The sequence below is a fragment of the Typopeltis vanoorti genome, chromosome 8 (genome assembly GCF_054136105.1).
Source record: "Typopeltis vanoorti isolate ZY-2024b chromosome 8, IOZ_Tvanoo_1.0, whole genome shotgun sequence".
Lineage (NCBI taxonomy): Eukaryota > Metazoa > Arthropoda > Arachnida > Uropygi > Thelyphonidae > Typopeltis > Typopeltis vanoorti.
The window spans coordinates 100,948,585-100,974,294 of NC_143556.1; the positions used below are offsets into that span (position 1 = coordinate 100,948,585).

General features: G+C 35.7%; 1 protein-coding gene across 5 annotated transcripts in view; it reads right to left on the reverse strand.

Moving 5' to 3' along the window:
• The window catches only part of rad50 (DNA repair protein rad50), a 664,851-nt gene that overhangs the window by 541,146 nt on the left and 97,995 nt on the right, over positions 1–25,710 (reverse strand). For all 5 annotated transcript variants that reach the window (XR_016548684.1, XR_016548685.1, XM_090396855.1 and 2 more), the window contains exon 8: positions 17,965–18,070. Coding sequence is in view for 3 of the 5 variants with exons in the window: in XM_090396855.1 (XP_090252981.1) it covers positions 17,965–18,070 (106 nt within the window). In the remaining 2 variants the exon portion in view is untranslated. The remainder of the gene's footprint in view (positions 1–17,964; positions 18,071–25,710) is intronic.

Here is a 25,710-nt window from a genome sequence, read left to right on the forward strand (position 1 = left end):
ATACTGTTCCAGAACATGTCCAGAACTACTAAACAAAAGCTGTTAGCTATTGGGAAAAGGGCCAAGCATGCATTAGAATGGAAAGTTTACTAGTGCAGTAACTATAACCATATATAACAATGCAAATATTTGGATGATATATAATTTTTTAGGAAATTGTTTATGAGTTGGGACATGAAATTACAATGAAATCAAGAAAAATTTTACTGGTTCTTAACAATTGTTAAGGAGATCAGTGCAAAAGTTAATCTTTTACAAGCAGTACAATTTATGGCCAAATGTTTCAGAGGAATAAGCAACAAGGCTGCTTTGCTCATTTTTTTTGTGATTTTTAAGTATTCAGTCATGCCAGATACAGCCAATAGTGAAAAAGATGTCCTACTTGACATGAACTACATCAGAAACTATGAAGCGATTGCATCCATTGATAGTCGTCTGCAATATTATAATAAACATGAAGATTTTGAAGAGAAATTGAAGCAAAACATTAGAGGTCATTAGACGAAAAAGTGATGAGGATGACACTCCTGAGCTTGAATGAGTGACTACCCCATGATGCTAGAAAACTTATTACTGGATAACAACTATTTCATGCAGGAAGGCAATATTATTTGATCTGCACTAAATACCTGAACTGATGTGTATGTGCATATTCAATAAATACCAATTATAAACTGCTTAGAAATCAATATTTATTATTATTACTATTATTATTAAGGGAGACCTCCAGGGAGTCAGGGAACTCATCGAGTTAAACCATTTCCCATTTCGTGCTCTCCATATGATGAAATTCATCCATTATTAGTGTCAGTAGCAATACAGGATACATTACCAGTATGAGCTCTCTTATTATGAATAGGCTGACAGATCTGCAGCTAAACAAAGAACGCCAAAATTATATGATTATGGACCAGTATTGTACATAATATGACACACAGTCTGCTAATCTAGACTATGTGCTAGATCATCTTCTAGCAGACGATGTACTTGATACCTTTGATTTGTAGTTAGAGAAAAACTGTTTTCGCAAAAACCTTTTTCTTCAAAAGTGAAAGGTAGGAATCTGCTTATGCTCTATAAATCATTCCTAATTTAGATGCTAAAAAACTTGCAGATATCAGGAAGACTATCACTGTCCTTTTAAATCAACAAAAATCCACACCTTGACTACTCAGAAGGCGGAATCAAAATATGTGAAAACTTGGTTGAAAGTCTATGCTCTTAATCAATTTATTTACCTTTGTTATTCTTATTCTGGAAAGGTTACCGTACACAAAATGTTGGATTAAAACTGAATTTTTAACATTTTGCTCTGTTAATTATTCATTAAAGGTCTTCTTTTACTAAGATGTATAACTTATACAAAGACGTTTCAAACGTCACATTAAGGTCATCATCTGGAGTATACACATATATACAAAAAACAAGCAGCACTACAATCTACATGGTATGCTAGAGTTACTGATTAATCATTAAAACTATTGGCCTGACCTCTAGTGTAAAAAAAACACACTGTTACATCCTGAATGAAGAACTTTTAAAAGAAGACAATTCATTCAGGATTTAACAAGTCAGAAAAATCAACCGAGAGAGAAAAAACTTGTACTCGAGCAGAAGAAATAAAGTAATAGAAATAGAATTACTTCCTTTTAGTAGAATTGTAATACCATATAAAGAACTTTGTGTATAAATTAATATTATATGAATGCATCATGTATACAGTGAATGGGTAAATTAGATGTAAACAATAGTCCAAAGGTTACGGGATGGCCCGAGGCAGTGGCAATCTTGGAAAGCGATGCACATTCGTTTCCAGGAAGACACTGCTCGAGATCACGCGATGTGCCGAAATCCCCGCGGACGAAGGAGTAGCGGGCGGGAAAGGATCGCTGAAAGTAAGCAGGTGCTACTGCAGCTAGTAACAGGGTGTTAAAAAGGGGGGAAGTGAAGGGAGAATAAAAAGGGTTTGCACCCCTTTTTCATTCCCTCGCTGGATGATGGCTTGACTTCGCCCATGGACCAGATTTCCTGGCGATAGTACGATATCGGAAGGTGCACCTTTCCCTTCGATGTCCGAATTTCTGGCCAGTGCTAAAGTGTGAGATGTCGGCATATGCTGTTTTCACTCCTTCGCTGAAAGCTCCGACAGAATGATATTGCGAACGTATCCTATGAACCAGCAGTAGTAATGAGGATGGCCCAAAGCAGATCCAGAAGAGATGCGGGAACAACGCCAGGTGCAGATCATAGCGTAATCTGATGACCATAGTGACCCACCACGTGGACGCAGGCTTATGGAAGTATCGAGAGGTAATTCAAACAAAGAAGGACAGTTCAGGCAGACCTGGAGATCCTGCCCCAAGAAATGGTAAAGTACAGATTTTGTTGTATAATTACCCAGTCAGTATAGGGGAAAGATCATTGTAGTGTAATTATTGAGCAGGGAAGTATTTAAGAGAACTTTAAGTGATTATTTAGCAGTGGCTAATGTCCATAAGACAAATTGTCTGGAATGATTATAGATGATTGTGACTAGTTTAATGTGCAAGACTAACATAGTAGGTAGAATATTGATTAGAAGTGTATAATGTGTATATTATGTGTGTGTAATCTCTAACTTAAAAGGATTTATTGTTCATGCATTAGAGTATTAATCAGTTTGATACAGTTTGAATTAACATGTCATTGAACTAATTAAGTGTGAGATTGATCTAAGTGTATATGTCTTTAGATTCCAATAAATATGTTTTTTCTTCTATACCTGAGTTTTGCCTATGATATAAATCAAAACTGCCACTCATTAATCTGAACCTTAGCAGGGGGGGGGGGAATGAAAGAAAGGTATAACATGTTATTATAGAGGTTACGACTGCAAACCAGAATTTACTTAGCCACAGTATAACGTTTAATTTATGAGTTTAAGCACTAAATTTATTCACCTATGTGCATCAAAAGTCTCACTGAATAAGAGTCCCCTCTATTCTAAGATATTGGCTGGGGTAGCATTAAAATACAAATGTCAATATCTGAAAAGGAGATGGCCCCAGAAAGAAATTAAAGGATTCGTTTTTAATTAAGGAATAACCTTTAATAGATTGGGTAAACACGTGAGTAAAATAGGAGTCAGCTAGAGATATAGAATTTGCTTTCCTTATACAACAAGTAAGAAGTGATACAGATATTAGAGCCAGAGAAATTTTGTAAGAATCTTATAGTTATTGTAGAGAGGTAAATTCATAAGGAAAGTAAATTATTATAGGAAAAGTGACGACATAATACTACATCAAAACTAGTTCTCTATTATTATTAGGTTACAAAATTAAATTAAAGCTGGAGAACATGTTCACATAAAAAGAAGAAAAAATTATATAAGTATAATATAATTTATAGCTAATCAGTATTGATAGTGGCCAATAAAAGCTGAAAATTACTTAGTGTCCTGAAGTTAGAGTTTGCTGGAAAACTAAGTAGGCTGAATGTGTGTCATCCAAATTTTGGAGATTTTTATGCCATAATTATTGTTAAGATTGGGATGGTTTATCAAAATTTCACATGCTTCTTTGAATTTCCATTCATACCAAGTTTTTATATGATGTAAAAAACAAGTGCTTTTCCAATCAATTTGGTGTAGGGTGTTAAGTGCGTGATCTGAGAGGCCTACTTCTCCAAAATTGTTTAATTTCATGTGTCGCTTGTTTTTTTTTTTTTTTTTTTTTTTTTTTTTATGGATAGGGATTGTACATCCAGTTTCTCCAATATAAGGTGCAATAAATGCAATCAACTCCTGGGTGTGCCAATGGGGAGAGAGGAACTTTAGAAGAGTTGAATACAATTTTAATTTTAAACATGGTTTAAAAATGGCATTAAGATTATAATGGTGGTGTAGAATTGTATTAATTTTTTCTGATAACCCTTTAATGTATAGAATAGCTATGGTTTTACTGTAATTTATATTATTTTTTGATGCAGTTTTATGAAGAACTTTATTAATAGTATTTTTGCTGTAGCCATTATTTATAAAAGTATTGCTAATAATTTTTAATTCTTGTTTAAGAGCTTGTTCATTAGAATAAATTGTTATAGCTTTGTTTTTGAGAGTGTTAATGACTCCAACATGTTTTCAATTTCAATAGCAAATCGTATGCGCTCATGTTCTTTGTTCAAGTGGCTAAGGAATGTGTTTAACGTTTGGCGGCCGTGTAGCCAAATAACTAAAACATCAGCAACGTATCTAAACCAAACTGTAGGTTTTAGAGTAAAGGAATCTAGAGCAAGTTACTCAAAAGCTTCCATATAAAAGTTAGCAATTGGGAGGATAGTGGGGAGCCCATGGCCATATCTTCTTTTTGTAGGTAAAGCAAATCCCCTAAAGCACTTCGCACAGCCATGGTCTCCCCACTACCCCCCCCCCCCCCCCACAATTGCTAACTTTTATGTAGCTTATGTAGTCTTCCTGTAGCTCTCTTCCATCTCTCTGATACCATTGTGATATCAACTTTGTCCATTTTTGTATTATTTCTTGCCATGTGACCTGCCCATTGCCATTTTGATCTTTTCATAGCTGTTTTAATATGTATCACTCTAGCCTGAGCTATAACCCAAGTATTAAGCTTTCTATCTTGAATGGTAATACTGAGTAATCATCTTTCCATTTTCCTCTGGATAATCCTCAACTTAGTCAATTTTTTAGTTAAAGTCCATCTTTCGCTTCCATATGTCATCACCTGAAGTATATACAGCTGTCAAATATTTTCTTTTAAGTCAGATTGGAGTGCTTCCTTTCAATGCTTCAGAGTGTTTTGAAAAGACTATCCAACCAAGCTGAATTCCATATAATTTCTTCTTTGTAACCTTCTTCTAACCCAGCCATACTTAGTGAAAACTTGGCATGCCAGTCCCAAGCCCGGATAAATAGGGAGGGTTGAGTGCAGGGCTAGCAACCCAGTCTCAGGGGAAAAAAAAATTGCTATGCAAACTGAAACCTTCCAAAATGCGATACCAGATGAAGAAAATAGAACAAGAACTTTTTCACAGAGGTGCCACGAACATGAGGCATCTCTGTGAAAGCCCTTCTCAGGAAGCAGAGGTGCAGAAGAAAGTGACAGACACCAAAAGACAAGCTTAGACTGGGATGTTGGAATGTCAGAACCATGTTTGAAACTGGTACGACATACCAAGTCTCAAGAGTTCTAGAAAAATACAGATTAGAAATAATGGGATTAAGCGAAACGAGATGGATAGGAACTGGAAAAATCAATTAAACTCTGATCACTACTTAATCTACTCTGGGAACCAAAATACAAATGACCACACAAAGGGAGTTGCACTAATGATAACAAAGAAAGTTCATGGTGCACTGATGGAGTGGAACCCAATATCCGAAAGAATATTAAATGCTAGATTTAAAGCCGGCAAGCAGAACATCACTATATATAGTGAACTGCTATATATGCACCAACAAATGATGCGATCCAGGAAGAAAAGGATAATTTTTTATAACATGCTACAGAGAAGTATAGAAACCACAAATAAAAAAAGATATGCAACTTATAATTGGATACTTTAATGCTAAGGATGGAAATGATAATACTAATAAAGAAACTGTTATGGGAAAGTATGCAGAAGGAGAAATAAATGAAAATGGAGAGTTACTTATAGATTTTTGTATGTTCAATCAGCTTGTAATAGGAGGGAGTCTCTTCCAACATAAAAAATACATAAGTGGACATGGATAGCACCAGATAAAAAGACAAAGAACTAAATAGACCATGTATTTATAACAAGGAATTGGAGGAAATCCCTCCTGGATGTCAGAGTTAAAAGAGGAGCCAAGGCATATTCAGATCACTTTCTCTTAAAGGCTACCATAAAAGTAAATATATTTAAAAAAAAAAAAAAAAAAGATGCACTATAGGAAGAGGTTTAGAATTGAAAAACTCAAAAACAAAGAGATTAGAAATAAATTTATAACAACTCTACAGGATAAATGGGATAAACTTGAAAAAAGAGAAGGAGATAACATATAGGGTAAATGGACTAAGATTAAAGACATACATCAGAAAAGATATTGTGATTTTGAACTAATGCAGACAAAGAATGGATATCAGAAAACACTAAATTGAAAATAGAGGAGAGAGATGGAATAAAAGAGAAACTGTTACAGATTGGCGAAAATATTGAACAAGAACAAGCAGAAAGATATAGAGCAATTAACAAAGAAATAACAAGTGCAAGAAATGATAAAAGAAAATACACAGAAAATCTAACACAAGAGGCAGAGGATGCTGCATATATAAATGATACTAGAAAGTTGTATGATATTACAAGGAAATTAAGTAGAAAAAAGGAACAAATGGATAGTTCCTATATACCAGTGGTGTTCAACCTTTTTTACTACGCAAGCTACTTTTCTATAAAAAGTTATTCGACGATCTACTCTCTTATATAGATCACGTTCCCCCAACCTGATATCTGATTATGCACAAATAAATAACAAAAACTTTGTGTATTTAAAAATTTATTTATCACTTTTAATTATTTTAAATACAACAAATATTTTAATACAACAACAACAACAAAAAAATATATATATATATATTGGAATAAAATATTTATTTCTCTATTTTGGAAAACCAAAGTCAGAAAAAACAACAGATTGATTACAAACTCACAAGTTACAGGAAATGCTGGTTGATTAAAAAAAAAAAAAAGTTAATGTGAAATTTGGCATTGTTTGGACCTCGCAATATTTTCATAGTCAAGTTGATTTGAAGAAGTGGCCAATCGCAGACAATCATCCAAATGATCAATTGCAATTTGGTTTCTTAATTGATTTTTTATGACGATCATATTTTAAAAAGCGGATTCTGACAAGTATGTCGATCCGAAACACGACAGAATTTTTCGCGCAATATCAGTTAATATTGAGAATTTTTCATGTGCATACTTCCAAATGACTTCATTGTTTATTGATTTTAAATGTAAACTATTCTGAATGGTTATTATCTCAAGTTCTACTTCAGCTTGGTTTATATCAAACAGCCAACTAATTTTATTTGAAATTTATGTGATGTTCAAGTTTTCTTGAAATGGATTATTGATAAAAGATACAATCATTTTAGTTTTATTGAAATCTTTAAATCTTGGATTTATTTCTTCCTCAACTAATTCTATTTCATGAATAAATTCTTTTAAATCATAGCAAAGCATTTCTTGATTTTGTTCAAAAAATTTTAATAAATATGGGGGGATGTCTAAATTCGTGGTCATTTATATTTTTCTTTAATAAAAGTAAGTATTGCTGGAAAGTTAAGTTTTTATTGAACTTAACATGTCGATTAAATTTTTATCTCTACCTTGTAACTCTAAATTTAAATTGCTTAATTTCGTACAGAAATCTACTAAAAACGATAAGTGTAACAACCATCTTTTATCACTCAATTGTGGATAAATATCTCCTTTTTCATCAAGAAAATTTTTGATATCGTTAATTAATACAAGAAATCTTTCTAAATATTGACTTCTGCTGAGCCAGCAAACATTATTGTACAACAGAAGTTCCCTATCATCATCTGCCTGTAATTTAAATAACCGCTGGTTGCAGGCCTTTTCCTCAAACAGAATTTACAATTTTAAATGTAATATCCGAAACAACTTTTGTGTTTAATCTTTTACTACACAGTACTTGTTGGTGAATAATACAGTGGTACGTTAAAAAATCAGGATATTTGTCATCGTTTTTACATAATGAAATGAAGCCTGATTTATTATCTATCATTGCAGGAACACTATCAGTAGTAATAGACACAAGTTTAAAAAGTGGAAGTTTGTGTTGTTTCACAAATTCATCAAATGCCGAAAAAATGTCTTCTCCCCTAGTCCTTCCCAATAATGGTATAAATTTCAAAAGTTCTTCTTTACTTGAATAATCTTGAAATACCATGTGAATAAATACCATAAACTGAGCAATATCAATGAAGTCATTTGATTCATCAAATTGTAATGAAAATGCAACACACTGGTGAATGGCTGACATTAACCTGGACTGGAAACTTTTCTCCAGCAATTGGAACTCTTCCTTTCGACAATTTGAAACCTTGTCTGCGGCCTAGAAGTAGTCTCTCTCGCTAGCGACGTATCAAACCGAGAAGCTCCTTTCTGGAAGCAGAAAACTCCTCTCTCAAGCAATGTGGATCTGGGCAGTCTCTCTGATGGCGACTCTGGACCGGGCAGCCTCTTCTCTGACAGCAATTCTGGAACTGGGACCCCTTCTGCTTGCTTCTGTCCCTTTTTATTAGGCCTTCTCTGAGACCTCGCATGAAGTTTGGCAACCCCCAAAAAATCGGTATCAGTTTTTCATCTTAAGTTTCAAGTTTGGCATGCCTTTTTTTCTCCTCCGCTATCTTTTGATTGTAAGTTGCCGGCCATCGGAAAGGTGTTTGAACTCTTTCTGACCGACTTCAGAGATGTTTACACTTAGAACCTGCAAGCCTTTCTCATGCATACAAGTTTCAATAATAATCTTTCTAAGGCCGCCATGTACAGCTTGCAACAAAAACATTGCCTTTGTGTTTAACACTAACATATTCTTATTAAAGCAGTATATACAGTTAGCTTCAAAAGAGTTATTTACAAAAACATCTAATACAAACTATATCGAGACAAACGAAGTTTATTTTTTTACAATATTCACATGGGACTTAACCTAAGTAAAAAATCAATGTAATGTGCTTTGGAATATTTAACATTTAAGCTACAATTGAGTTTTTACACTTTGCTTATAATCATATTCACTCGGCTCGCTGTTTGACTTCCACTGATCCAAATTAATTCATTTACCTGGACTTATAAGAAAATTACTGATTTGATAATTTTAATGAAAAATAAATAAATAATAGCAATACACTTAAAGTGAATTAAAAATAATACAAAATAATGACAAATAAAATATTATGTTTTCAGTTTTAATTAAATTTGTAAGTAAGGAAGAATACACAAGAGATTGACCAAAAATCGCTCCGCGATCGGTGGGTTGAACACTCCTGCTATATACAATAAAGGAAAACTATTATTAAATGAAAAAGAACAAATAGATGGGTGGAATTCTTCTCGGAGAAATTTCAAGAAATGACTGATGGTGAAGCAATAACTCAGATCAAAACAGGTAAAGCACTGGGAGCGGACAACATACCAGGCGATATACTAAAAGCAAATCCAAAACTTATAGCAGAGATATTATATCCCTTACTAAATGAGATATGGCAGAAAGAAGAGTGGCCTAAGAAATGGAATATTGGTTAAATTACCCAAAAAAGGAAACCTATCTGAATGCAAAAATTAGAGAGGTATAACATTGCTGAGTGTTATAAGTAAAATACTAGCAAGGATAATACTAGAAAGAATCAAAATAGAAATAGAAAAACAACTAAGACCAAAACAGGCAGGATTTAGAGCCATTAGATCATGCACTGACCACATTGCTACTTTACGAATTATCATAGAACAATCATTGGAATGGCAGCAAGCTTATATTTAAATTTTATCTATTTTGAACAAGATTCTGACAGTATAAACAGATCTTCCCTATGGAAATTACTTAGACATTATGGACTCTCAGAAAAAATAATAAGAAGAAGTAAAAAAATGTATGAAGATTTTGAAATTAAAGTAATACTTGGAAATACCCTCTCAGAACCATTTAAAAGAAAGACAGGAGTAAGGCAAGGCTGTATACTCTCACTACTATGTTTTTAATTGTCATAGACTGGGTGATGAGAAACGTATCTCATGGTAATACAGGATTACAATGGTTACTTCAAAATCAACTCCATGATCTAGATTTTGCAGATGATATCTGCTTACTTTCAAAGAAACACCAAACATACAGAACAAAATAAAACAATGTTGATGAAAATAAATGCAAAGCAAAATAAACAAATAACAGCAGAAGAAACACCACTTAAAGATGTAGAACAATATATATACCTTGGTTCAATAGTATCAATAAAAGGAGGAATTACTGAAGAAGTAAATAGAAGGAAACAGTTGGCTTATTCAAATTTCAACCAACTTAGAAATATTTGGAAAAACAATAATTTGCCTATAAAAACTAAAATGAGAATATTTAACTCAAATGTAAAGATAATACTAATGTATGGATCAGACATGGATGTTAAACAAAAAGATAGTTAACAATGTACAAGTCTTCCTAAACAAGTGTTTAAGAATGATACTGGGAATATATTGGCCAAAACAAATATCAAATGAAGAACTATGGCAGAGAACAAACCAGAAACCCATATTGCAACAGATACGTGAAAGGAAATGGAGATGGTTGGGACATGTGTAGAGGAAAGAAGATAAAATAATAGTAAAACAGGCTCTAGATTGGAACCCTCAGGGTAAAAGAAGACGAGGAAGGTGCCAAAAGAAACATGGAAAAAGAACAATACTGAAAGAAATAACAAATATGAATAAAAACTAGAACCAAATAAAAGGAGAAGCAAAAAAACAGAATCCGGTGGAAAACGGTAGTGGAAGACCTATGCTCCCAGGTGGAGTGAAGAGGATTAAGTAAATAACCTTCTTCTACTATGATCTTTTGTCCTAGGCATACGTAGGAGGTTACTATATCGATTACACCTGATGTTTCATTTGAACTGGCTTTTTGGTGATGTACTCATTATATATTAGTTTTGTTTTATATTTGTTTATATTTAATCCTTTCTTTTTACATTCTGCATTCAGTTCATTAATCATTTCTTAAAATTCTTCTGTAAAGTTTCCTAAAAGAATAATGTTATCAGCAAATGGTCAGTGATTTAGTTCTTTCTCATTTACTATAATTCCTCTATTTCCAATCCAGGTTTTTAAAAATTTCTTCTAGGCCAGCTATAAATAATTCAGGTGAAATAGCATATCCCTGTCTAACTCCTTTCTTATAGGAAATTTCATATTTGCTTATGATTTTATAGATGAGGTTGAATTTATATATATATATATATATATATATATATATATATATATATATATATATATATATATATATGCATGACAGAATGCTCATTGACTCGGTTAACATACATAGTTTTATGAAGAATTAAATGACTAGAACCGAGATTTAAGTGAAAAGGTTTTAATATAAACACACTACTAGCTTCGGCCTGTAACAGCCTTCTTCAGGTGACATTATAAAAGAAAAAACACTAAACATTGAGGGTTAAAAGACTATGAACAACATAGACAGTCTTTATACATAATTAGCATGAAAACGTTGTAGTTGTATTTGAAGCTGTTCTTTCGTTTGTTGCATTGTTGGGAGAGTGGTGCATGCTTGCTGCATCACGTGAACGCCAGTACATGATTACAGCTGAATGACTATCTGGGAGGTTGTAGCTTAAATTGTTATTTAGATGAACAGGATTGAAAATTATCTCTCTAGATTCCACAATTTTTCTCTCTACTTCGTCACTGCAACGGAAGATGTTAGTAGATTTTTCCAGCAGACTTTGTGACTGGTTTTCATCATTAGAATTAGCCGAGAAAAGGACATGACTTGATAATGCACTTGCTCGCTGTCTCTTGTAAGTAATGTCTCTCATGTGTTCTTCCATACGCATTTCGACAGATTTATCTGTCTGCCCAAAATAAGGAATATTGCAATCACATAATATTTTACATCATCAACTCAAATACCCTGGTGTATATAAAATATTATGTGATTGCAATATTCCTTATTCCAACTCTTTCGCATTCTCTTCTGTCTTTATAAAGGTGCGATGTATAAATTTTAAACAGAATTATGACTGGTTCACCACCTGCTTTCAACTTCTACTAGTAACTCATCTTCACATAGCCTTTCCGCTACTCATGCTATCCACTGCATACTGAACTTCTTTTAAGACGTCAGCGCATAGTTCCTTCTCTACCATATGAGTATTAAATTTTTGTTTTTGTGTTGGTTGGAATCACTTTACAATTTGACATAGAAGTGTTGGATTCTGATTATGTAGAGATTATTATTATTATTATTATTCAGGCCTCCATGGAATCGAAAGACTCATCGTGGGAGGTCCTTCCTAAGAACATAAAATCTGTCAAGACTCATCGAGGGGAGATCCCCCCCCCCCTAAGAAACACAAAGTCTATCATACCACTCCTTAAACTCATTGACCGTTCTCGCTCTCACCACTCCTTCAGGCAATGCATTCCACAGTTCAACCACCCTCCATGCAAAGAAACCACTCCTCACCCTCTTGCTCACAGTTTCCTTTAGTAACTTCCAGGGATGGCCTCTTGTCATCACTCCTGCCTGCTGTTCAACCAAGCGAAAGAACTCCCCAGTGTCAACCCTGTAACCACCTCTCAACAGTTTAAAAGTCTCAATCATATCACCTCTCCTTCTTCTATCCACCAAACTCTGCAGTCCACATTCCCTCAGCCGATCCTCGTAACTATCCTTGTACAGTCCTGAAACCATCTTTGTCATCCGTCTTTGTATCCTTTCCACAGGTAATTTATCCCCTTCAAATCCTGGAGACCAAATCTGAGAACAATAGTCCAAGTGTGGTCTGATCAGAGACTTATACAACGGAATGATAACCCTCTTATCTCTGCAGGTCAGTGTCCTTCTCATAATTGCAGCAATCCTCTGTATTACCTTCACCACCTTTGCAATATGTCCCCAAAACTTCAGGTTTCTATCAACCATCAACCCCAGATCTCTTGTCTCCTCTACTTCCTCCAGCATAACTCCTCTTATAGAGTATGCTGCATCCCATTGATGTTTCCCAAACCTCAAGACCTTACATTTTGCTGCATTAAACTGACACCCCCCATTCATTTGCCCATCTATCTAGCTTATTCAAATCCTCTTGCAGGGCCACCACATCTGCACTATTACTAATAATCCTTCCTAGCTTCGCATCATCTGCAAACAACTGAATATCCCCTTGCAATCCACTGGCAATGTCATTGATATAAAGGTTAAACAATATAGGTCCTAGTACTGAGCCCTGTGGGGACCCCACTTGTAACCCTCTGCCTCCTTGAAACTGCTCTACCATACACAACTCTCTGATACTTATCAGACAGCCAATCCTGAATCCAGTTGACCAACCTGACATCCAGACCCATGTGCTGCAACTTAAATATCAGCTTATCATGTGGCACCCTGTCAAATGCCTTTGCTAAGTCTAAAAAAATTGCAGTATATGCATTTTCCTCATCTAATGTTCTTGTAACTTTATTATAAAAGGCTAGCATATTGCTAAAACAAGAGCACCCTTTCACAAATCCATGTTGACTCTCACAGATAACATTACCCTCATCTTCCCAATATTGTATATGGTCCCTCTTCTGATGCTATAACCAAATCCAAAACTCTTGAACCTCTTGTTCCCTGTTACATGTTGCCTAAGACATTTGTCCCTCAAGAATTCTAGAAATTCCATTCCCCTATTGCTACATGCATCTTCCTCTCTCCAATTTATACTACTGTGGTTAAAATCCCCCATAACAATCATTCTTCTTGCACTTGCCAAACTTAGCTGTCTAAACATCTCCTGGTCCCCATCCTCTATGCTCCTGGGTCTGTAGCAACACCCCACTAAATATCCTGTCTTGCCTACCTCTACCTCACACCATATGCTCTCAAAATCATTTGTCTCACTTCCTTCCAAAGCCTCCACTCTTAGAGGACATAGGTCATCACTTATCATAAGCAGTACTCCACCACCATGCTTTCCCCTCCTATCCTGACGAAAAATGCTATACCCAGCGACTTCTATTCCTGTTATTATATCCCCTTCTGTCAACCACGTCTCGGTGATCCCAATAATTTTTGGCCAGGCTGATGCTATCTGCGCCACCAATTCCTCTCCCTTATTCCGGATACTCCTGGCATTAGTATAAAACATATAAATGCCATTGTTTCTATACCCAGCATTATCCCTTCTAGACACCACTGGGCTCAGTGCTACTTGACATCATCTCCCTTCTCCCAAGTATCCATTCCCACAAGAGGCCACCCCTGCTATCATCCTCCCTGGGACACACTGACTCGTTCAGAACAGCAATCTCTTCAGATGCCTACGTCCTTCCTCATTCAAATGTAAGCGGTCTCTCGCATACAATTCCTCTCTTTCCCCAAACGCACTCCAAGCATCCACATATACCAGTCCTCTCTTGTCACACATTCTTGCTATTATGCCATTCAATATTACCGCTCTTCTGCTCAGTTCATCATTATCATACCTAGGCAACATGCACACTATTTTTCCTCTCTCTGTCTTCTTCCGTACAGCCTCAAGCAAAAATCTCATATTTCTCGCTGCCCGACTTAGATTACCACTCAAATCATTTGTTCCTACCATCACAATCATCTCATCCACCCTTTCACCTCTCTTAATTGCCATAGCCACCCTTTCTATTGTTCCTCCTGGCAAACACTCCTCACGCATCCTATCTTGAACACCACGGATCATTGAGTCGCCATACATTATACCTCTTACCATTCTCTCTCTCTCCTATTGTTTCATTCCCATAGGTCTCTCTCATTCCATCTCTCCTACTGTTTCCATTCTCTCCTCTTCTAGCACTTTCATATCTGTCTCTCATTCCATCTCTCCTACTGTTTCCATTCTCTCCTCTTCTAGCACTTTCATATCTGTCTCTCATTCCATCTCTCCTACTGTTTCCATCCTCTCGTCTGCTAGCATTCCCATACCTCTCTCTCATTCCCTCTCTTCTGCTGTTTCCATTCTCTCCTCTTCTAGCACCCACATACCTCTCACTCATTCCTTCTCTTCTGTTTCCTTTCTCTCCTCTTCTAACACTCCCAAATTTCTCTCTCTCTCTCCAACTCTGATTCAGCTTGCATTTATCTCTTCCATTCTCCTAATCTTATCTTTCATACTTCTGCTCTCATTCACAAGACATTCCACCTCCTCTTTCAGCTCATCTATCTCCCTCTGCAAGTCAGTCACTCTTAATCTAAATTCACTCTCCCAAACAAAACCATCTCCTAAACTTTCAAAGTCACTCACGCCTTCCACACTATCAACTATTATTTATTCATTCATACATATATTTTTTTCATTCTCTCCTATCACGCTACTTGTCTTCCTACATTTATTCCCCATTCCTGGAGCAACAAGGTCGGATATTGATAATTCAACACTTATTTCCTCCCACTGCCTGCATTTTGCACACATACGCTCTCTGCTCTCTTTAACAAGCCACATATCTAATTCTCGAAACGCATACATGCCGCAAGTACTGCATGCCACAAAGTCCCTTATGATATTTCTTATAATCGAGTTCTTAAATGGCAGAGGACTTGGCGATACGCCACTTACAACTGCAGCTGAATCCGCCATCATTCCTTACTGCCGAGTAGCGTAATCATTAATTATTCAATTAATAAATTCCATTAAATAAATAGAAAAAAGTACAAACAATTACAAGCAAAACAAAACATTTAAGTACACTAAATAAAATGAAATATAACTAAATACAGTAATGAAAACTTAGCTTCGTTTTGTCTTCCACCGTTATGCATTCGATTCCGATGGTAACCAAAATATATTGTATCGCGACAGCAACTAACTTCCAAAAAACAACCACTGAAGTACACTCGTATTCAGAGAAACAATTTAGCACTCAAAAACGTAGAAAAACGGGGGAAAAAACAGACTATTCACCAATTAAAAATCACTTTCTTCTGCACAGCTCAAATTCACCGCCACATGCTCAGAGATTAGAATAATTATTATTTGGTTCAGAATCCACCATGATCTTCCATCACAAAAGCTAGACTTGTAAATATTATTTAATGTAAACAACTTATTTTACAATTTAATATTCATATAACTACTTTAATTTTGTCTAATATCTAATTATTTAATCAAAGATATATGCATTAATAATGAAAAGACTGTATTAAATATTATTAAGCTATTTTAATTATTACTATGTTAATATTATAAGAACTTGTATTTGATAATTTAACTGCTCATTAATTGAAATGTAAATATTCTCTATTTATTCCTGTTCGTAGAAGTTTAACGTTATGCAATAGCTCAATTTTATTATATATTGTTTTGTTGTCATGGAAACGTATGTTAGATAGCTTGCACAAGTTTGGAACAGAGCGTGAGGAGAAGGTTTATTGAAAAGAGTTTTAGATCACGAGAATAATTTAGGCGGGAAGAACAGATATAAAAAGCGATGAACGCTGAAATTATTTATTATTAAGAGAGAGAGAGAGAGAGAAAGGAGAGGATTGGCATTAGGTTGGAATCGGAGCATTCGGGAATCACAGTGCGATAATAGCGAGTCAGCAAGTCACTCAAGCAGCTATTAAAGTCTACTAGTCGAGAGGCGGTTAGCCTAGTGGCTTTGCGCTTCGCAACCATATGCCTGGGGAAGGAGTGTCCTAGGTTCGATTCCCGTCCATGACGTGAGGAGGTTAAGGATCTTCCTCAGCCATAGCCAAGTTAGCTGGTCTTGGGCGTGGGCAGCAGGGTTTTTTCCGCCAGTTTATCTGAGGTTTTTCATCCCGCAAGCAGGCAAACCGGCCCCGTGAACACACAGGTTACAGTCATAAATACTTACGGCAAGGAAGGCAACGGGAAACCACCTTGCTTATAATCATCTCTCCCTAGAATGGTAGCATATAGCTACCCTCCCGCGGCCGTATGGCAGATGGGAACCAGAAGAAGAAGTCGAGAGGCGGTTAGCTAATAAGTTGTAGAATAATAATTATAGCTATGGAAGACAGCTGAGTGACTACTAAACAGACTAGCAATACTTGAGTTGAGATTTAATTTCAGGGCTGACCTGTCAAGGACACACAGAATCTTGAAATAAAGCATTGAGTAACTAGAGAATAGTAGAGGCTGTAAAATTGAAGTTTACCATTAGCTGTGTTTAGAATTACAGTGCCTAAAGAATTATTTGAATGCAGGAGGAATGAACAACTGTGCATATAAAACTTCAAGATAAGGAATTATTGTGTGTTGCCTTATTTCATGAGTGATCAGTAGTACTTTATGCAACAACGTTTGTTTATGTGTATTGTGACCGATGATTAATTCACTTATTGCTTAGGAGAATTATTTTAATGAGTGCCGTATACTGTTTAAGTGTTTACAGTTATGAAAAGTGTTTATGTATAAGTAGATGAAGAAAAAAGATTATTCCAACCATTAATATTCCTATACAGAGAAGTGTGAGAGTTTCGTTTCATCCTAGAATTTCCTTATACTAACAGTAACTATTGTGGAGAATTAGCTGAAGTGTAAGATTAAAAGTGTTTGTTTGTGAAGAGGTGTTAGTGCAAATTTTATTGTATTTGGAACTTAAGGAACTGTGAGAAGACTGTATTAGAGATAACAGATTTACCATTGTCTGAGTTTGTATGATTGAACTTATCAGAGAAGCTAAAATGTTTGTGATATCTTAATTACTGATTTGAACTTAAGTGTAATATTTGTGATTTTAAAATTAAATGTTTGTTTTTGTTAATCAAAAGTTGTATTTTGCCTGAATCTCTTTTACTGCACCATTCATAAAATATTCGAACCAAAGCGGGTGAATTAAGTAAGTCAAATATACTCAGCCTGTATATATATTAATAACATATTAAGGAGAAATAGTTGAGGGTTGATTTTTCTTCAATTCTTGAACTAATTCAGATATAGAGTGGCGCAGTCAATAAATATAAATTTTCTCTATATTTGTATTAGAAATCGACTAGCAACTATTTTTTGTTTAAGAATATCGTAGTGACTAACAGGTCGAACCCAAAGTATAGATTGAGAAGAAGTAGGATCCAACAGAAGGATTCTATCTTCTTATGATCTGCTCTAGTATTGGTATTCTTCTCACTCCTTTTAAACTCAGATGATTTTCTATCGTAATTCTGATTGTGTTACTATGTGTCAAATATGATACGAGTATTACCTTCTCCAATTTCATTTTTCTAATATTTTCTAACGCTTTTATGTATCTTGTTGCTGCAAATATTTCATCAAATCTCTGTTTCACTGCTTTTCCTTCACTTAATGGCCTGAAAAAACAAGAAAAAAAAAATATAAAAAACAATTTAAATTTTTTTAGCTATAAAATACAACTAATTACTTTAAAAAAGAACAGTACCTAACACAATTCATCACAGAGGAAGAATCTCACTCAACCTGGGCTCTGAGACCAAACATCACATGTATAATTTTTTGAACATTACACAATTTGTTTTTAGGTGCATTCATATCACATTTTTTATTATACTGTAAAAAAAAATGAATTATGATAATCAGTGAAGAAAGTATTGATGTAATTTTCTGGAAAGTTATGGGATGGTGATGGAAAGAAGGGGCTACAAATGCTAGAAGTGGTTCTCTAGACTATTCAAAAAAATGGTCTGCATCCATAATTGTGGCACAAATATTCCGAGTACTTATGCATATAAAAGTAGGACATAAGTTATACATTATAATATGACCTATACACACATGTTCCTCACCCAACGATTGATTACAGGCAAGTTTAAAACTATCAGGTTTTGGTAAATTTATGCCAGATACATTGGAAATAGGTAATTAATTCAAGTGTACCAAGTAATTTATAAAAATGCTTGCTGTTGTAATAATACACAGAACTTTTACACTTGACAAATGTTAAGTGAAGAAATGCAGATTTTTTTTTTTTTTCCATGACCGACCCAAAGAATAGATGGAAGATTCACTGTTATTTTGAAATCATAAAACAAATGTAATATGATTTCACTATCTTCGTTCACTATCACGAGGATGGTGAAATCATCTTGTGGATGACTTCACCATCACTTACTATCACTAGGGCATTACTTACTGTTGGAGGAAGTTATTGAGTTGACCTTGATTGCAAAAAAATGACACTTAAATCAGAACCTTCGGGAAAAGAGTTCCCACTTGGAAGATTTGGTTAGATAAGAAGTTCTTGGCAAAAAGAGAGAGAGAGATTGCCCTCAAAGATCAAAATTATGTCTTTCAGTATTCCAAATCTCAAAGCAGTGTCATATTAAAGAAAACCAATACTAGAGGATCATGTTTTAGAAGGCATCCCTAATTGATGCTTCCAGCCTGACTAGATCAGTAGTAGAATGATATTTTTGAAAGCCAGATTGTGTTCAGGGAAAAAAGTTGTTTCTCTACATAAAACAATAAAACACAAGAATTAACTTTTTTTTTTTTCAGAATCTTGCACAAGGTGTGATCAGAGCAATTTGGTGGTAGTTATTTGGGGATTTTGAATCCTTTTCTGGCTTAGGAAGAGCAAATATAATTGCCTTCTGCCAAGTATTAGGAAATATGCTTTCACAGAAAATTCTGTTGTAAAGGTGCAAGAATGTGTTGGGAGAAGGGGGGGGGGGGCATCTGAAGATTGCCCATCTATCAGAGAGCGTCGAGGCATGCGTTTGACCCTTGATGCACATTCCAATATCTTTATAATTAGTGGATTTTCATGTAGCAGGACTTCATCATCATCAAATTCCTGCCATGTACCCTCAAGGGGTGTACAGGATATGACAGTACTACATGAAAAAATTACATCATTACTAACTTCCTATCTACAATTTTCCTCCAAATCAGTCTGTTACTTGTCAAGACTCCAACATTATCAGATCTTATATTTCTATCGTCTAAGGCACTTTGTACCGTATCAATCCACCTATATCTTGGTCTTCCTCTGGGTCGTTTTCCTGCCAACCTGGCAGAGAACACTTGTTTTGCTAATCTTTCCTCTCCGATTCTATTTAAGTGACCATACCATCTGAGATTAGCTCTGCTAACGCATTCAGCATCATGTAGCAGGACTTTTGCATCCCTATTGAGTTTTTTTTTTTTTTTATACAGTCTTGGCATAAGAGGATTTACCAGATGTCACTGCCACTTTTGTGGTATATTGCCTCTTGATAAGTGATGTATTGCACTGTTTTTAATCTTTGGATCACCTTCTAATCCTTTCACCTTTGGCATGCTCAGAAGTATGCCAGGTGGCCTCCTCACAGTTAGAGCATTTTGGTGTTTTGTTCTTACAGATTTTATTCTTGTGATCTTTATTGTCACATTGGCCAAAATGTTGGTTTTGGTTTGTTGAAGATAAGGATGATATTTCTGTGGGAACCAGATACCCATCCCTCCGTATATAAGAAAACGTGATTTAACGTCTTAAGAAAGAGTTCAGAACATATCTCTTCATCAAAAACATCAAAGAGGTCTCACTCTGATATTATGCCTATGGAAAAGTTCACAGCTTTGTGGAGAGGGGTTGCCAGGATCAGGAGAGATCCTGACAACTCTTTCAAACCTTCTGTATGAACCTGTTAAGTGTAGGATTAAACAGTGGTGTATTTATTGCAGCCTCTGAAGTGTTTTTTGTTTCTTATTTTGATTTTCTGTTGATAATATATATGGTTTCTAAACCTTTTGGGAGGACTTATCAAGGGCCTCTGATAAATAAGAGGATCAAGAAGTATTCATTCTATTCTTAGGGGATGTTTATTTCAGTGCAGAGCTCCACACCCACCATGGAACCACACCATGGATGCCCACCCTTTGGCAAGCAGTAACTGTGCTTATGAGTGGAATGCCAGGGCTACCCTGGATGCTAATGCGGAACCAGAACCACAGCAAGCATTGGACCCTGTCTCCAAATGCGGGAAGAAGATCCACTGCAACATCCTCAACCCTTGCAGGTAAGCCAACTAGCCGAATGATCCTGGCAAACCATCTAGGACCACCTCTCTTCCTGAAGCAGAGGCCAAGGTAGTATGAGACTACCAGGATTCCCCTTTCTGGATATGCACAGAAAGGGGCATTGGATCCCAATGATGGTGGTCTGGAAGACAGGAAAGCAATAAAGACTCAGGAAAAGAAGAGCAAGGAATATGAGAAGAAAAAGCATATAAAAAGAATAAGAACAAAAAGGGCCAGTACAGTCACTGGGAGGTTCCTCCACCACAAACAACTGGTGGGGAGTAAAGGAATGAGGAGCAGGTTCTTTGCATGGAGAGCAGTGAGTGGAAAGTATTGCGAGTCTGTTGTGAATGCAGATACACTAAACAAGATTAAGGCACAGTTCAATGAGCTTTGTGTGTGATAGTATGTACTTCTTGCAATGGGTCTGTGACTCCACAGAGCGCTCTAATGTTAATAATAATAATGTTTTACTTTGGTGGTGGTTACCACTACCACACACACACACACACACTAGCACAAAATATTCAAGCAAGCATTCATGAGATAGCAAACCATTTGCTAGTAATCTCACTTGAGATTACAAGATTGCTGGCAGTGCAGTTTAAAGGTTGGTCAATTGGTGGAGCCTCTCCTACTAATGGCTCACGCAAAAAGTTAAGCAAGTTTGAGCGTGGTTAGTGGTTGGAAGGGAACCGATCATTCAATGCTGTTGGCACACTCTCCCTCGATGCGTCTATGGACTCCCTGGAGATGTCACATAATAATAATATCTGCACTATTTATTTTCTCCACATCACAGTCATAATTTCACAGTTGAAGAGCTATAGCATCTGTTCATCTTCTAGAATTGTTTGTATATTAAGATTTTTTTTTCACTTTCAATTTTTAGTCGTATGACTGAAAAGTGTTTTTCTTTCTTTTTTCTTATAACTAATACAGGGAGGAAAAAATTAAAAAAAACTAATTTAGTTATAATGCAATTTTTTTTTGTTTTTTTTTTCGTTCAGATAATGGTCTGAACTTTAGAAACTAAAATTCCAAGACATGAAGAGGAAAGACAAGTGACTAAGGCTTCATAAGAGTTTGTGAGAGCTAATAATATATATATGTGTGTGTGTGTCTACACACACACACACACGCACAGTATGGCAGCAGGAAATATTTAGTTAAAAATGCAGAATCCAAAGATAATTTATTTCAGGGTTTAATATATTCAGAAGTGGCACAAAATTCCTGTAATGGTAGGAAGCAAGGTTACCAAAGTGAAAAGAAAGATTTTGGAATGGTATCCTTATCCAGACATTCTTAAAATGGAGTAAAACAGTAACATTAAAAAGGATATCTCAAATGAAGATCCCAACTGGTTTTTTTTGGCAAGGTTACACCTTTACTATGGACTTTAAGATGTCCGTACTAAATTCTATTCAGGGTGAACTATTCGGAGTGAAGAGATGCGTTACGGATCCTGCATTCACTTGAGTGGCAACTGCTCAAAAGGCTGAATGTTCAATTTCCAGTCTTATAATTGAAAGCGCTTTGCTTTCCTTTTTTCTTATGATAGAGAATGCCTTTTTAACATTTTCATCCAAGAACTCATTAAAGAAGCACTGTCCTCAACAAAAGGAGTAAAAGTCTATGGAAAATCAATCACACATATGCAGATGATGTCAAATCAAATCCCCCAACACCAGCTTGCAAATTTACAAGAAACCTGCAGAAATTATGATATAATTATAAATTCAAGTAAAACAAAGATAATGAAAATTGGGAGACACCAAGAAGATATACAGATGACACATAATTAGGAAACCATAGAACAAGTTAATGGTTTTAGTTATATAGGAGCATACTTGACTTCAAACTTAAATGACATTAGCAACAATAAAACACACTCTCTACAGGAATGTCAATGATGAATAAACTTAAAATTTGGAAAAACAACAAAATTTCTAACTCTAAAAATAAAATTATACGAAACTATAACACTACATACAGCTCTATATGGGGCAGAAATTTGGACCTTAAAAAAAAGAAGCAGTAAGAAAACTTATAGCTATCAAATGCTTCAGGAAAATAAACAGAACTCATTCGACAAAGTATAAAACTAATGCATAAGTGCTTCAAGATTTGAATATCCCGAGCGCAACAATTCTTAAAACAGGTGAAAGCATGAACTCTGTTGGTTTGGTTACATTGTGCAAATGGAACTGGATGGACTTCCTTGCTTGGTATTTGAGGACACTATGGAGGGTAGAAGATTCAGGGGAAGAACAATATTAACATGGCTAAAAGTCCTCAGAAGTGCAATGTTCCCTAAGAACTTTCGCCAAAAGAGGGTAACAAAGCACCAGAAGAACCTATCAGGAGTGCATATATTATTGTTATTATTATTGTACAGGCTCCTCCATGGAGTCCGAAGACTCATCGTGGGAGACCCAATCTATTCACATAATCTAACATACCTCTTGTTGAATCCATTAAGAGACAACTGACTCTGGCAATCCATTCCGCTCATTCACAACTCTCCAAGCAAAAATTCTAATTCTCACACCCTTACTAACCACTTTTATTCAACTTCCAGGGATGACCCCTTGTTCTGGTCCCTCCAGCCAAGTGCTGAAACATTTCCATGCATCAATCCTATAAAATCCTTTAAGCAACTTAAATGTTTCCATCATATCTCCTCTTTTTCTCCTGTCAACCAACTTCTGTAATCCACCCCCCCCTCAACCTATCTTCATAGGGAACATTCCACAGACCACTCACCATCTTGGTCTGTGAATCTTCTAGCTTCTGAATCTTTTCCACTGTTTCCACATCCCCAAGAAACCCAGGAGACTAGACTTGAGCACAGTAATCCAGATATGGACGTATCAAGACCTTATAAAAAGGAATGACAACTTCCTTACCTCTACGCAACCTTAGCAAAATGTCTTCTAAACTTTAACTCTCTGTCTACCACAACCCTAAATCTCTAGATTCCTCTATTTCATGGAGTACAGTGCCATCAATATGATACATAGCTTGTCATCTGTTTATCCCAAAATGTATAACTTTACATTTCTGCACATTAAAGTGCACCCATATCTTTTGCCCAAACTGACAGCCTATTTAAATAGTCCTGCAAGCTCTTCAAATGATTAACTATTACTCTTGATTGACTATTACTTTACCTAATTTTTAATCATCAGCAAATAACTGAATATTTCCTTTCAATTTATTTCTTATATCATCTCATCTCATCTTCTTTATACCCTCTTTTACCATGCTGTGTCGCGGGTCCACTGATCATCAGACCTCAATCCGTTTATAGGATAAGGTGGTCAGCCTATGCCCTGGTATATCCTATGGCCTGTAGTAACACCTCAAGGCCAGTTTGCCTGCTTTGCAGGATGAAAAAACCCCAGAATAAACAGAGGAAAAAACCCTGCTGTCCATGCCCAAGACTGGCTAACTTGGCTATGGCTGAGGAAGATCCTTCAGCAGATGTGAACAATAGACTAAAATACACAAACATCATCATCATCAAATTTCTGCCATGTACCCTCAAGGGGTGTACAGGATATGATAGTACTACATGAAAAAAAAATTACATCATTACTAACATCCTATCTACAATTTTCCTCCAAATCAGTCTGTTACTTGTCAACACTCGAACATTATCAGATCTCACATTTCTATCGTCTAAAGCACTTTGTACCGTATCAATCCACCTATATCTTGGTCTTCCTCTGGGTCGTTTTGCTGCCAACCTAGCAGAGAACTCTTGTTTTGCTAATCTTTCCTCTCCCATTCTGTTTAAGTGACCATACCACCTGAGATTAGCTCTGCTAACACATTCCTGGATGCTGACAATGTCAAGTTCTTTCCTAATATCCTCGTTTTTAATATGATATTGCCATTGATGCCACCTGTTCACACCTCTAATCTTTCTCAGGACTCTCATATCTGCGGTCTCTAGTCTTCGGTCAAGTGTTTTACTTCTGACCCAGCTCTCAGATCCATAAGTTAAAACTGGTTTGAACACGTATACAGCTTTACAGTCTTGTATACAGTATACAAGTATACAGTCACGTATACAGTCTTGTATACAGCTAATTTAGTGTTTCGACTAATTTCTCTCTTATTCCATATGAATTTATTCAATTGACTTCCCACCATACCAGCTTTGCTGATTCTGTTGTCCATTTCTATATTTAATTTACCATCTTCAGTAAAAATCGTGCCTAAATAGCTGAAATGTTTTACTTGTTCCACAGGTTCTCCATTCACAACACAGTTGACATTTTCAATGATTCTGCCTATTTTCATTGTCTTTGTCTTTTTATTGCTGACCTTCATACCATATCTATTACAACAGCTATTCAATTTAGTCAGAGAATCTTGCAGACTTGTAGAGGATTTATTTAGAAGTATAACATCATCCGCATAAAGCAAAGAGCTGACATTAACATCTCCAATTTTGATAACATGTTTAATACCACTTTCCTTCATAATGTGATCCATATAGATTATGAATAACAGAGGGGATAATGTACATCCTTGTCTCACACCAGATTTAACATTAAACCATCTTCCTGTACTTCCTTCAATTCTAACTGCTGACTTACAACTCAAATAAAGACTAAGTATTGCTTGATATAATGCCCCATTGACACCATATAACTGCAGCATATCGAAGAGCTTCTCTCTTGGCACCTTGTCATATGCCTTTTCCAGATCGACAAAACTTAAATACAGATCTTTGTTATATTCCCATGCTTTCTCGACTATTTGTCGTAAAGTGAAGATCTGATCCTGACAGCCTCTATTTGGCCTGAATCCAGCTTGTTCTTCACCAAGCTTTTCTTCCACAATTCTTCTCAACCGTTTCTTAAGTATACTTGCATAGATCTTGCCAGGAACACTCAGTAGGGAAATACCTCTGTAATTCTCACATGCAGTTTTATTTCCCTTTTTATATATGGGT